The 14642-nt window shown below is 39.6% G+C and overlaps 1 protein-coding gene across 1 annotated transcript in view; it reads right to left on the reverse strand.

Moving 5' to 3' along the window:
• Positions 1-8382, reverse strand: part of LOC133248744 (putative tetratricopeptide repeat protein 41) — a 74706-nt gene extending 66324 nt beyond the window's left edge. Inside the window, exons 1-3 of the mRNA XM_061419065.1 lie at positions 8154-8382; positions 4172-4352; positions 2011-2225 (exon numbers count right to left, since the gene is read on the reverse strand). Coding sequence (XP_061275049.1) covers positions 2011-2225; positions 4172-4352; positions 8154-8382 — 625 coding nt within the window. The remainder of the gene's footprint in view (positions 1-2010; positions 2226-4171; positions 4353-8153) is intronic.
• Positions 8383-14642: the final 6260 nt, after the last annotated feature.

A 14642-nucleotide genomic window follows, 5' to 3' on the forward strand; every position in this document is an offset into this window, starting at 1 on the left:
CTAGAAGATGACACAGCCTCAAGATGGAAAGAGCCTGCGGCCCCAAATCACCACGTGGGAAAAAGCCACTCGTTCTCTAACTAGGAACCCTGAACTGAACTGTTGCATGAGCTAGAAATGGCTCAGATGGTAAAGAATCTGCCTGCAGTGCAGGAGACCTGGGTTCGATCCCTGGGTTGGGAAGATTCCTTGGAGAAGGGACTAGCAACCCACTCCAGTATTCTTGCCTAGAGAATCCCATGGACAGAGGAGCCTGGCAGACTACAGTCCATGGGAGTCTCAAAGAATCAGACACGACTGAGTGACTAACACAAACACGAGCTAGAATTAAACTTCGAGAAGCCACTGAAATGGGATGTATAAACAGCAGCCAAAGTTATTCCAACTAATACAGAGATACAGTTCATGACCACTCAACCTCAACAGCCAGCCCATCGTCTCAGCACATCACTCTGTGTGGCATTCATCATTATTTGAAACATCTCTTGATTATTGGCTATCTGCCTTTCTCAACAGAACATTAGACCTATGGGAGTCATGATCTTGTTTGCCAGACTAGTGTTATGTCCCCAGAACCCAAACCAATCACAGGCACAGAACAGGCAACCAAAAAATACTTTGTAATGAATGAGTGAGTAAACATGCTTAGTAGAGAGCTACTGAACCGACCGGGAGGAGCAATAGCTGAAAACGAAGAACTATGGCAGCCTCTTGATGAAAGTAAAAGAGGAGAGTGAAAAGTTGGCTTAAAGCTCAACATTCAAAAAACTAAGATCATGGCATCTGGTCCCACCACTTCAAGGCAAATAGACGGGGAAACAGTGGAAACAGTCGCAGACTCTTTTGGGGGGGCTCCAAAACCACTGCAGATGGTGACTGCAGCCATGATATTAAAAGCTGCTTACTCCTTGGAAGGAAAATTATGACCAACCTAGACAGCATATTAAGAAGCAGAGACATTACTTTGCCAACAAAGGTCCGTCTAGTCAAGGCTATGGTTTTTCCAGTGGTCATGTATGGATGTGAGAGTTGGACTATAAAGAAAGCTGAGCGCTGAAGAATTGATGCTTTTGAACTGTGGTGTTGGAGAAGACTCCTGAGAGCCCCTTGGACTGCAAGGAGATCCAACCAGTCCATCCTAAAGGAAATCAGTCCTGGGTGTTCATTGGAAGGACTGATGTTGAAGCTGAAACTCTAATATTTTGGCCACCTGATGTGAAGAACTGACTCATTTGAAAAAACTCTGATGCTTGGAAAGATTGAAGGTGGGAGGAGAAGGGGGCAACAGAGGATGAGATGGTTGGATGGCATCACTGACTCAATGGACATGAGTTTGAGTGAACTCTGGGAGTTGGTGATGGACAGGGAGGCCTGGCCTGCTGCAGTCCACAGGGTCGCAAAGAGTCAGACACGACTGAGTGACTGAACTGAACTGAACTGAACCTGAGCAATAGCTGAGAGGCATATCCTGCCTTGGAGCCCTTGCAACTGTTCCCATTGACTGGAATGTTCTCCCTGAGATAATCTGCCTGGCTCCCTCTTTCAAGTATTTATTCAAATGTCCCTTCCTCAGTGAAGCTTGCCCAGACGATACCTTTAAAGTCCTAAAATCCTTACACATACACACTGCCTACTTTCTTTCTCTGATTTATTTTTCTTCATAGAACTTAACCTCTTCCAAACATTCTATATTTTTTAGTCATTAACTCTTTGTCCCCTTTGCTCTCCAATAATAGGAAAACCCCATGAGGCTAACGTATTCTGTCCACTTTTTTCACGGTTGTATCCCCACTGGCATATGAGGCACTCAGTTCACATTTGGGGAAGGAAAGAAGAAAGAAAGGAAGAAAAGAAACAATTCTGAGAGCAGAAGAGGTGGGCGGATACATAGGCAAGACTATATAAGGGTTTAGATTGGAACAAGAGAAAAATAGCCTCGTGGGCAGAAGACAGAATGATCACTTTTAAACAAAATTTTTCTGAATGAATTTCAAAGTCTAATTCCATTACCATAGTGTTTGTACTGCAATTCTGTGATGAAGTAATGGATCACGGACATGATGTCACTGCTTTCACAGGTGCTGCCCACAAAATGAGGGATCAGCACCATGTTCGGGTATTTCGTCTTGAAATAGTTCACCCAGTTGGCAAGTAGAGTGGACTTGCCACAACCACGTTCTCCAGACAACAGCAAAATAGACTTGTAAGCTGGAAGAGGATTTATTCTGAAAAACAAACGGGGGAAATGTAGTCAAGAATAACTACCCAAAAAGAGGGAGGGAGGGAAATTTTTCCTGCATACATCTGTCTCTAAGAGAGATGAAATTCTAGTCTCTCTGGGAGGGAGCTTCATGAGGAAGGGAATACATGTATATATATTGCATGTGTGTTCAGTCATGTCCAGCTCTTTGCAACTCCATGAACTATAGCCCGCCAGGCTCCTCTGTCCATGGGATTTCCCAGGTAAGAATACTGGAGCAGGTTGCCATTTCTTTCTCCAGGGATGTACACATATAGCTGATTCATTTCATTGTACAGCAGAAACTAACACAACATTATAAAGCAATTATATTCCAATCTTTTAAAAGTTAAAAGAAATTCCAGTCTCTCCACTGTGAACTCACTTGCTTCCAAACAAGACATTCTCTCTCTGGGTTCGGCTCTGTCCTGTATAAAATTAGGAGAGTGGAAAGATGGTAACCTTGGAAGGCTCCTCCAACTACCATAGACTCTAGGGTTGTACAACATGAACCTGGGGTTATGTCAAGGGCCCAACCTGCCCAAAGATCCTGGAAGGGAGACTCTGCACCATCAGGAGAGAGAATAAAAAATCAAAACACTCATATGCCAAGGATTCCCATAATCCTGATGACCATGACATTAGAAATGCAACAAAATGACCACAGTTGTCAGTGACTCTCTGAGCAGTAGCCAGCTGCTCCATGGGGGTGTTTTGGCTTGTAATAAGGAATAAATGACTTCTCTGAACTGGCATGAGCACAGTATAACTTGTCTTGTTGCACAATCTTAGCCACTGGACCACCAGGGAAGTCCCCCGAGCACCATGTTGTTTTAACCAAATAAACTGTCTTCCTCTTGGCATGGGTTCCCGGAACCATAAGAATGTTAGTAGCTCTGCAGTCATAGTGGGTGGTGAGACTGGGGCAGAGATGGTGGAGCATAGCCCTGAGCCACCGTGGGTTTATCTCAAATCCTGAAACCCTCACAGAATAAATGATACCTGTGGTAAGAACTTGAGGATGAGAATAGAAGAAATAAAACAGTCCAAGGAACCTCCCTATTTCTAGGGTTGAAACTGGAAAGGACACCACAGACAACCCAGCTTTCTTCATGCCCCAGCCTTTTCATGCCTGTGGGTGGTGAAGAGAATACGTCACCACCCAGAAAAGGAAAAGATATGGGGGTCTGAATGAAGAGGATACTGAGAAAAAGTGAAGGAGTGCAAACTTTGGGTGAAGTGAAGTGAAAGTCACTCAGTCGTGTCCGACTCTTTGTGACCCCATGGACTATACAGTCCATGGAATTCTCCAGGCCAGAATACTGAAGTGGGTAGCCTTTCCCTTCTCCAGGGGATCTTCCCTTCCAAGGAATCAAACCAGGGTCTCCTGCATTGCAGGTGGCTTCTTTGTCTGAATGAAGAGAACACTGAAAAAAGTGAAGGAGTGCAAACTTTGGATAAGGTAACTCAATTCCTTGCTATGGCCCATAGTCAGCCATTAACAAGTGTTGGCTGAATATCTTAATAATGAGCTGATGATGTATGTGGAAGTTCTTTGTAAATTATGCAATACTGTACAGATGCATTAGTCATGTTTCCTAATCCAACTTTTTCTCCTTAAAATCATTTCATCATTGTCAGGAATAACTTAGACAAACTTCGGACTATGGGATTAAAACAGAAGGCGAGCTCTCTGTCCTCCAGGGTTTATAATCTTCTTGAGGAGACTGGAAGAAAGAACTGAAACAGTCAGGAAAATTTAGCAGTTGCAGAGTGAGTTCTGATGAGGAGATTCTAAACCGGAGGTGGCTTTTTTAGGAAGCCTGTCTTACAGGCAGGGGCAGAAAGGGGGAGGGAAGGAAGATATTCCAAATTGGAGGAGTCTATTCACTAAAGTCAGACTGCTTTGCTTGGGATTTCTTGACGTCGTACCTGAGAACAGAGTCTAAGCTGGAGCCTGCTGCAGGACTGTTAAAATCAGATTCCATATCCTTTAAGGCAAATCTTTCCAAGATTTCAAAGATCCTGCTAGACTCCTTGGAAATAACAAACACTTCCTTGCACTTCTCAGTGAACTCTTCATGATAGAAACGTTCAAAGTTGTGCTTAAAGTCTTTAGAGACAAAAAGATATATTTTAATGTCTTAGATTTGTAGTTTAGCATTTTCCATTTCACATGGTTATTATGAATGCCCAGGGAAGTGTTCTGTGTCCCTACCACCATCTTTCTATGTTAGCACAATATTTCATAACCCACTCTACGTTGTAATGCAAGGAAGCTACAGGCAAGCAATGCTACTTGTATCTGAAATCCTACTTAGGATTCCAAGTTATTTCATGATCTCACAATGAACAGGGCAAAAGAAAAAAAAAAAAAAAAACTGGATTTGCTACATATATCCTCTTGTATTTTTAGATTGTTAGCTAAGTATAAGTTACCTAATTCAATCTCATGGCATATGTGTTTCTATCCAGGGCAATGGTTGGGGGAGGGAGTGGGGTGTATTTTTAGGATAAGATGCCCTAATACAATGATAACCATGAGTACAGTTTCAACTCTGCCATTGGGCAAGTCCCTTAAACTCTCAGGTAAAATAAGTGGCAGCCAGACAACTGGATCTCTGAGATTCCTTCTAGCTTCAATTTAATGTGTTTCTAAACTCATTGTTAAAGCCAAGGCATTCTGGACTGCCAAAATGTACCCCCATCTCTAGAGATACCTACATCTTCCAGAGTTTGGGAATGGGTTGTTTTTTAAATGAGGCAGGAGAATGAACATCTCTGGTTTAACCTGGTAAGGTCTCAAGACATCTTATACTTCCATAGTTAACTGGGCTGCCCTCTGGTTCAGGTAAGGGCCGGAACAGACCTAGAGGACCAACAGTTTGGCCAAGGTCAGCTGCAAATTTCAAGATCTTAGAGAGAATTGGAGACGATCCCACAACCTAATGGGTCTCTTTAGCTCACCATGAACCTCACTCACCAGTCTCAGTTAACTCTAAGGACCTCAGAAGTGCTTCTAAAAGTCAAGAGTGTGACTGCCTTATGATAACCATCAGCTACCCATATGGCCTATTTTTACCCCAGCTATGAGATTTTGGAACTATGTGGGCAATTAAAGGGTACTGAAGATCCAAAAGAAAAATAATTTATCCTTCTATTCTAAAGATTTTTTAATAGTTCACCCATTCTGTACCTTCTACTGCAGACATGTAGTCCATATATTACATATTTAAAACTAAAGTCTAAAACAAACTAACCTTTCAATAGTAACCAACATCAAAGACTAAGGAGAAAACTATAGAAAAACAATTTGTCTCTCACCCAAATACACAGAAAGGTTTAATTCTTGAACATGTTAGTAAACATTAACTGACGGATGCAGTTCACACTGAGACTAGTCAAAAAATATCATTATTAACTATACTTCAGGCTTTAGTAAAATATATACTATATTCTCCCAGGACTCATTTTTTTCATGATTCACCCATTAGCATAATATATGTCAGGCACTGTTTTTGGGTGCTTGCTGCTGCTGCTGCTAAGTCGCTTCAGTCGTGTCCGACTCTGTGTGACCCCACAGATGGCAGCCCACCAGGCTCTCCTGTCCCTGGGATTCTCCAGGCAAGAACACTGGGGTGGGTTGCCATTTCCTTCTCCAATGCATGAAAGTGAAAAGTCAAAGTGAAGTCGCTCAGTTGTGTCCGACTCTTAGCGACTCCATGGACTGCAGCCTACCAGGCTCCTCTGTCCATGGGATTTTCCAGGCAAGAGTACTGGAGTGGGGTGCCACTGCCTTCTCCATTTCGGTGCTTAATATACGTTATTACTCTCAAGGTGATTAATGCTAACCAGAAATCAGAAGAAATCTAGGCTTACCAATATTATGTCATTTCCCCAAGGTCACACAGCTAGAGACTGAAAAATCTTGGATCTGAGAACATGTCTGTCTTTGGACATTCTAAAACTCCAAGGCTGTAGTGAATACTGAAGATATTTTGGCACTGCTCAACACCCTATTGAGCTACAGACTATCATTTCAGGTCCCACCTTGTCTCAACTCTCAATTCATGTTAATGTAGTGGGTCTGACTCCCTGCACCTCCAGAGGTGGCACAGGACCCAGGATTAGCCAAATCAGAGAATCATATCACATCAATCACAATACCAGTGATTGAGTCAGATACAAGCATATAGTCCAAGTCCCGCTAATCAGGAACAGAAAGACTTAATGGTAGGACTTTGAGTCATTTACTGCTGGACTCGAACCTGGAGCTACTACAGCCATCTTCCCTCCATAATGGAGAAGCCAAAGAACTGAGGCAGCAGGAGGACAGCAGAGCCATCAGAGAAACAGTGAGAAACAAGGGCCTGGAATCCTCCTTTGAGCAAGTGGATGCAGCTTGAGCTGAACAAGACCTATCCCTAGGCTTTCAAGTTATATAAACTAATAAATTCTTTCTCTTGAAGCCATTGTAAGTCATTTGCAACCCAGAGTAATGATCGATACAATATTCTTTTCTAGGACCCCAAAATGATTTGGTTTGTAGGTGGAGTCTAGTTTGACCAGCACAGGTGGGATTTCACATCTCACCCCCAACAATGAATGTGAATGACTTTAGGTAGGTCAACTCCCTCCTATTCAGCTGACCACAGATCCGCTCCCTATCATGTTACAAGGACTCTGCCTGCCTGGTCCCTAAAACATGTGAGAATGCACCATCCTCATTCCGCATTCCCACACTACTTGGGCCCTTACAATGGTAATTCATAATCTTTTTTGTGTCATTAAACCTTTTTGATCAAAGACAGTGTCTTCCTTTGATCGATGTCTTCCTACGTCCACCAAACACACATATGCATTAAAACATTCTATTTTTCATATAATTTCATGGCATCGCAGATCCCTCCCAAAGTCTATTCTAGGTGAAGAATCTATTCTAGATTCTAGGTGAAGAATCTCCACCCTATTCTGATGGTGTTCTTCCGTTTTTAATCTGTACGTGTCTACAAGACACTGCTTTCAAAATAACTATAATCATTTCAATATGATGTCAGGTAGTGCTTTTCAAACTTTGATGCATATGCAACTCACCTGTCATCTTTATTAAAATGCAAATTCTAATTCAATAGACCCAGAATGCATTTCTAGCAAGTTCCTAGGTGATGCTGAGACTACCAGTCCATGGATTACTGACTCCATGAGTAGTAAGGGTGAAAGCAAATGAGCATTGTTTTGAAGTCAGAAGGACCTGGGTTCAAATTCTAGAATGATCCCTCACTGGTGAAGTGACATTAGGTAAGTCACTTAACTGCTACACAGCTTTCATTGGTTCATCTGTAAAACAGCAATTATAGCATCTACCTTGCAGGTCTAAATCTTAAAGATTAAAAGTGATAACATGCAAAAATCACCTGACAATAAAAGTTCTCTTCCCTTTAGATTAGGGTTTCTCAACCTTGGCATTATTGACATTTGCAATTGAAAAATTCTTTATTATGAAGGGCAGTTCTGTGCACTGGAGGATGTAACAGTGACCCTGACCTCCACCTGGTAGATACCAGTAGCACACCCCCAACTGTGACACCAAAAATGTCTTCAGATGTAACCAGAAGTCCCCTGGGGGTAAAATCAGCCTTGGTCTAGAACCTCTGCTCTGGATCTACACATTAACTGCCAAACATTTTAGGTCTTCCCCAAGCTCCTTGACTTCCTAAATCGTCTTCCATGACCTACTATTTACTCTTATTCTCAGTTTCAAAAATCTTCATATGAAGTGAATGTTACGGGAATATGCTAACAATTTTAAATGCATAAATAACATTTCAACCATTTTAAAATTCCGTTCACAAGGAAGACACACAAAACACATGACCCTATGACAGTAGACTTAGCTATCTCCATATTTACTAACCTGTATTTTCCGTCATTACAGTGGCTGGGCAAAGTTTCTCTATCACGACCAACCAGTCCTTGAGAATCAGCTCACCCAACTCATGGAGATCTCTATACAACCTGACAGGGAGCCCTTTGCTAATAATCTTGGCCTTCAGCATTCCGATCTTTAATCTCTCCTCATCGTCGGTCGGACAACCCGAAGACAGCATCTCCTCTTTTTCCTCATCCCAAGTCTTCAGCGGCATGGTTCCCCTCCTAAAGTAAAAATACTGAAATTGAGACTCATTCAGAAATGCTGCTTGGATGACCTCTAACTCCATCAGACTGCAGGTGGGATACTCCAGGACCCAAGGATAACCGTTTTTTGCAGCAACATAGAGATTCTGTTCCACTCTGGATAAACTTGACAAGTCAGTTGCCTTGGAGAACATGACAGGTGAGTAGTTACGGAGAAAGTCCCCGTATGTCTGACCCAGCAAGCAGATGAAAAAAGGAAAGCAGCTGTTCACGTAGTCAAGACAGAGCTTCAGGTGTTGTGACTGGAGACAAAAATGCTGTCTAAACAGATTGGAGAGTGAGGGTACTTGGGCCTCCAACCCTGACCACCTCAGGTCCACAGCTTTGAAATACGTGCCCCGGGAATTGCAGAGTTCATTCAGCTGAGGGAAGATATAGCTTGCCAAAAAGTCTCTCTCTTCTTCAAAATCACCCAGAGTCGAGCAGATGTAAGGCTGAATGGGTTTCTGCGGCTTTAAAAGGAATTGGGCAGACCTGTCTTCACTCTCATTTGCCTTCATTTCACTTTGCTCAGAGATGATATAACCCTTAAAACGGAACAATTTTTGTTCTGGTGCAGCCACCAACCTCCTCTGCTTCTACAACTTTCTCCTAATTATGTTTGCTATAAACATATTGAAATCTTTCCCCAGAATGTCTTCTTCTTATAGATACTATAATGTGATTGATGCCAAACAATGCACAGATCAGACTTGAAAAACAATCGAATTTAAGTCAGGACTGAAAAAGAGAAAAGAAATTCTTTTTAGGATTCCAGGAAGTTCATTGAACCTCTGTTTCCCCAAAGCTTTTGCTGAAGAGCTGAGATCCATAGGTGGTAAGTGGGCACTGAATACAGTTCTCCCTGTTTGCCTCAGCATCCCCCATCCTACTTTTCCAGTGTTCCTTCTGCCCCTCCCTGTTAATTTAGAATCTATGCAAGGGAACTTGCTAAAGTGTGAAAAGGAAGGCAAATGCAGAAAAGGAGCCTAGCATACCTAGCAACAGAATAAGCCAAGACCCATGACCAGAAGCAAGAATGAAAATTGTTATGAAGTTGAGGTCAGGAAAGAGGAATAAATTAAAATAGCAATATAATAAGGCCCAAGACCAATAATGCACCTGGCATCTGAGAGGCAAGGAAGTCTGGATCTAAGAACTTCATGGAGTACTGTGATTATTTCTATCTCAAGTTGTGCGGGCTCTTACAACATTCCATTCACCTACATGCATTGGTAATTCAATTCCACTGAGCTAATGGAAAAACACACACCCTCCAACAATGAGGTAGATATGCTTGCATCTTGCTCAGAAGCAAAAGATTCAATGAAAAGTACCTAGTTTTATGAGCTTTTTCTTGATGCAACTCATTTCCTTACCAAATGCTGCTTCACTGTTTGTTGCTTTCACCTATAGAGAAACATACCGTGTTATCATGAATAGGGCAATTTTCCATCAAGATCACCTGACAAGAATATAATAATGCATTATCTTTGGAAAAAGTGTTAACCCTTTTGCATTTAATTGTAACAATAATCATACAATAGATAATATTACCACTCCGCTTCACTGATGAAGAAACAAAAGTTCAGACAGGATAAGCAACATGTCCAAAGTCACTTGGCTAGTAAGTGAAGAGCCAGGATCTAAACACAAGTCAGCCTGACTCCAGGACACATACATTATACTGCCTCCATATTATATGGATAAGACTCTAGGTCTTGAAGATACCATAGATCGATACATAGAAAACACCTATACAATAAATGATACTGTAATAAGTAGGTGACAATTAGAAACAATTAATCTCACACAAACAAAATTTAAAAGATAACTGAAGAGGCATCATGAGCACTTTATTAAAAGACTTTTTGCCTGCCATTTAGGAGGCTAGAATTAGATTATCATTACTTGAAAATATCCATCTTTTCCTATTTCCAAGTGATCAGAGGTAATTTATATCTTGGTCTCTACCAGGCCCCAAACAGCCAGCATAAGGACTGGCTCAGAGTAGGTGACAGGTGAATATTTGTTGAACAAAAGAATTTAGTATAATTTTTAAATGAAAACATAATTAAATATTAATCAAACTGGGAAAAGATTTCCAAAACTTTTAAGCTATAGAAGAAATCACAAAAGATGTACAAATAATAACCACATTTTTAAAAGACGTAAAGGCAAACAATGGACTGTAAAAAATATTTGCCACAAATAAATTTATCTTTATTCTAAGAAAAATACTGACATCCTAGTAGATATACAAGCAAAAGATACAAATAAGTTAAAAAAATACAAGAATATATATAAAAGCATATTTAACCCTTCTAGAATTCAAAGAAATCTAAAATGATACAGATATTTGATACAGATATCAAATAGCTGTATATTATTATACAGATAATCAATGATACAGATATTTGAAAGTATAGCTATCGAAACCATGGAGTCCCAAAGAGTTGGACACAGCTTAGTGACTGAACAACAATAACAATCTAAATATTGGTGAAATTTATACCTTATGTATACTTATGGAATTGTAAACTAGTAATTCTGGAAAGCTATTAGAAAGTATGTTTGGAAAGTAAATAGCAATATACTTCAAAATATATTACTACTTTCTGGGAATCACTCCAAGGAACTAATCAAAATAGTGAAAAACTACAACTGTTAGGTGTTCATTGCATTGTTTATGATAGGAAAAAAATAGAAAAAGAAAGAAAGCAAACTAAATGGCCTTCACAAATGATATAACTAAGAGGGTAAAAGTACAGTCACTGATGGCAAGCAATATATATATATATATATATTAAAAAAGAAAGTTGTGGGCTTCTGCTTCCAGCCATGATAAATAACAGGGACAAGACTTACCTACCCCCTTCAAAAAATTAGAAAACTGGACAAAACATATTAATTAGCTATTTTCAGATATTATACATCAGGCAGTAGAAAGTGTGTGATCCTAGAGAGAAGTAAACTAAGGGAGTTATCATCAGAAAAAGTAGACTTCAGAACAAGTGTCACTGGTAATAGAAAGTGACATTACATAATGACAAAGTAGTCCATGAAGAAAGTACAATAATCCTAAGTATGCATGCACCTAACAACAGAGTTTTAAAACACACAAAGCAAAACTGGTAGAAATGACAGGAGAACTAGACAAACCCACAACACAAGTTACAGATTTTAAAACTTGTCTCTGAAGTAATCGATAGTTTAAGTAGTCAGATAATCAGCAAAGATGTAGAAGATCTGAAAAACACTATCAAGCAAATTGATTTTGAACATTTCACCCAAAAGCAGCAGAATACAGATTTTTCTCGCGTGCACACAATCACCAAAATGAACCAGCTTCCAGGCCAAAGTTCAGCAAAATGCAGCCTAAAGGCCAAGGCCTACCTGTTCCCTGTTTTTATAAAGAACATTTTACTGGAACTCAGCCACTTTCACTTATAGTGAGTATTTAATATTACAACAGCAGAGCTGAGTAGTCATGATAGAGATTATTTGGCCCACAAAGCCTGAAATATTTTCTATCTGGCCTTTTAAGCAATAAGTGTGCTGAAGTCCATCCTAGGTCATAAACCAATACTCTAACAAATCTGAAAGAACTAAAATCATATAAATTCTGTTCTCTAACCCCAATGGAATTAAATTTGAAACTGATGACAGAAAGATACCTGAAAAACTGACAAGTTTTGGAAATTAAATAATACATTTCTGAATAACTCATGAGTCAAAGAGAAAAGCAAAAAAAAAAAAAAAACCCACAAAACACAGCGAATGGTGACAGAAAATAGACCATTAGTTGCCTGGTAGAGGATGGGGAGAAAATAACTGGGAAGAGAACTCTTTACAGCACTGGGAATATTTTCTATCATAATCATAGTGGTAATTAGGTGTAGGCATTCATCAAAATTTACCAACTGACCACTTAAAATGGGTGCATTTTATATAAATTAGACCAAAAATAGAGCTGATTCTTTAAAAATCTGAGGACTAGGACTTCCCTGGTGGTCCAGTAGCTAAGACTTCATTTTTCCAGTGCAGATGGCCCAAGTTCGATTCCTGGTCAGGGAACTAAGATCCCTGTGGTATGGCCAAGTAATAATGTTAATAACTCCACAACTGCTAATAAAGAACCTTCCCAGTTTTTGTAGAAATAGAGGATTAATGGGGACAGGAGTGGGGAGGTGGACAGGAGTAGAAGAAGAAGTTATCTTGGAGTGGAAAGATAAAAGTAGGATATGATTTTTTTATTTTACTTTAAAACAATGTAAGCAAAAAAAAACATTAACTACAAACTTTTCATGATTACTATAAAGTGCAAAACCCTTATCACTTGTCAAAAATAGATAGTAGCCATAAAAATAGTGCATTAAAAACCAAACAGTGCTGCTATATTTAAAATGGATAACCAATAAGGACCTACTGTACAGCACAGGGAACTCTGCTCAATGTTACCTGGCAGCCTGTGTGGGTGGGGAGTTTGAGGGAGAATGGACACATGTATATGTATGACTGAATCCCTCCGCTGTCCATTTGAAACTATCACATCATTGTTAGTTGGTTATACCCCAATACAAAATAAAAAAAGTTAAAAAAAATTTTAAATAGCAAACAGCATTGAATAAATTCTATTAGATACATTCCTCTTGTTATGGAAAAGGTAGACTAATATGTGCTTATCAGAGAGCTATTTAAGACAAACTGACTTTCTCTTGGCATAATCAGGAAGACTAAAACAGAATGGAAAGAGCCCGACAACTGCGCCAGAGAACCAAAGCTATTTAATATCTGTCCCTGGCCTACTTGATAGCAGCAAGTGGCATTAGAGTGGCACCTTCCACATTGTTGGGGATACAGAGGTTGAGTGTGGGCTCTGGAGTGACATAAACCCCCCCAAGATCTCACTCTGACGGTAGCTCTTGCAGCTGTGAGTTTGAAAACAATGACCACATCCGATACAGCAGGATTAAATGAGACTCTGCATAATAGCCAACTAATAAACATTTTTTAAAAATTTTGTTTTCTTAAAAAAAAAAAAATTTTTGTTTTCTTTAACATCGCAAAGATGAACTTATTAAGAAAGCACATGCCCTAGTAAGGGATGAGGACTCCTGTTCCAGTGCCCTAGATGAACATTACTGCCCTGGGTATCCTGTTGATCCTGAGGCCTGGTGTCTAGCTTTTCCTTCCACTCTATGAACTGCTTCACCATCTCTTCAATAAATTCGCTGTTCTTATTTCCAAAAAGAAATGAAGAGACAAAGAGGGAGGGAGAGAGGGAATGGAGGAAGGAACAGCCTTCCCAACAGATTTGTTAAGCAAATCATCACTGCTTAGTTTACATTTTAGAATCTGCAAGGTATATATAAAGTCCTCAATCAATGTTTGCTATTCCTACTGCTGTTGTCAGTGTTAACATTACCTCTACAGCAAATGTTTGACTTCAAATTTTGTGATAAAGTAGCCTCAAAGTAGTATCACTCTATTTATCACTGCAATTTAGAACTAGAAGTTATGAGACTATTTACAAACTGGTGAAAATTTCCTCTGCTTTTTATTTTTTCCAGAAATTTCTCTTAATATGCTTAGGCTTAGAAATTTTTTTTTTTTTTAGAAATTTCTATATATAAATAACATGCCCCCACCCCCACCCTTCATGATCACAGCATCTAACTTTAGTAATTTTAGTTTGACAGCCCCAAGCTGCACTTTTTCTTTTTTAAAGCTTTTTATTCTTAAAACATAATTTGGTGGCAATGTAAACTGGTACAGCTTTCCTAGAGTGATATTTATCAGTATTAAAACCCTTTAAACACAACTCATTTATTTTTATCAAGCATTTCAATGTTAAGAATTTATTGTATTTGTCTATAAGGATTCAATTTCAATTTAATTTTTCTAAGTCGCGGTAGACTCTTTGCGACCCCTTTAAAAATGGATGCTCAATCTTAGTTAAGGAGGTCTCCCCCATTCCTACTATGTACTCACAGCCTTTCTTATTTTCTCCTAAGTTGGATTTCTATTTTATATGGTATAAGATAGGAGTCAACTTTATTTTTCTTTACATGGATAACCAGTCAAGGCCAGCATCGTTTATAAAACAAACCATCCTTTCTCCTCTAAACTGAAACATCTATTTTATCATGTATTAAATTGAAACAATGTATCTCTGGATTCTCTCTTTACCTACACTGTTCTGTTTGTCTATTCAAACATGTAGTGG

The sequence above is a fragment of the Bos javanicus genome, chromosome 5 (genome assembly GCF_032452875.1).
Source record: "Bos javanicus breed banteng chromosome 5, ARS-OSU_banteng_1.0, whole genome shotgun sequence".
NCBI lineage: Eukaryota > Metazoa > Chordata > Mammalia > Artiodactyla > Bovidae > Bos > Bos javanicus.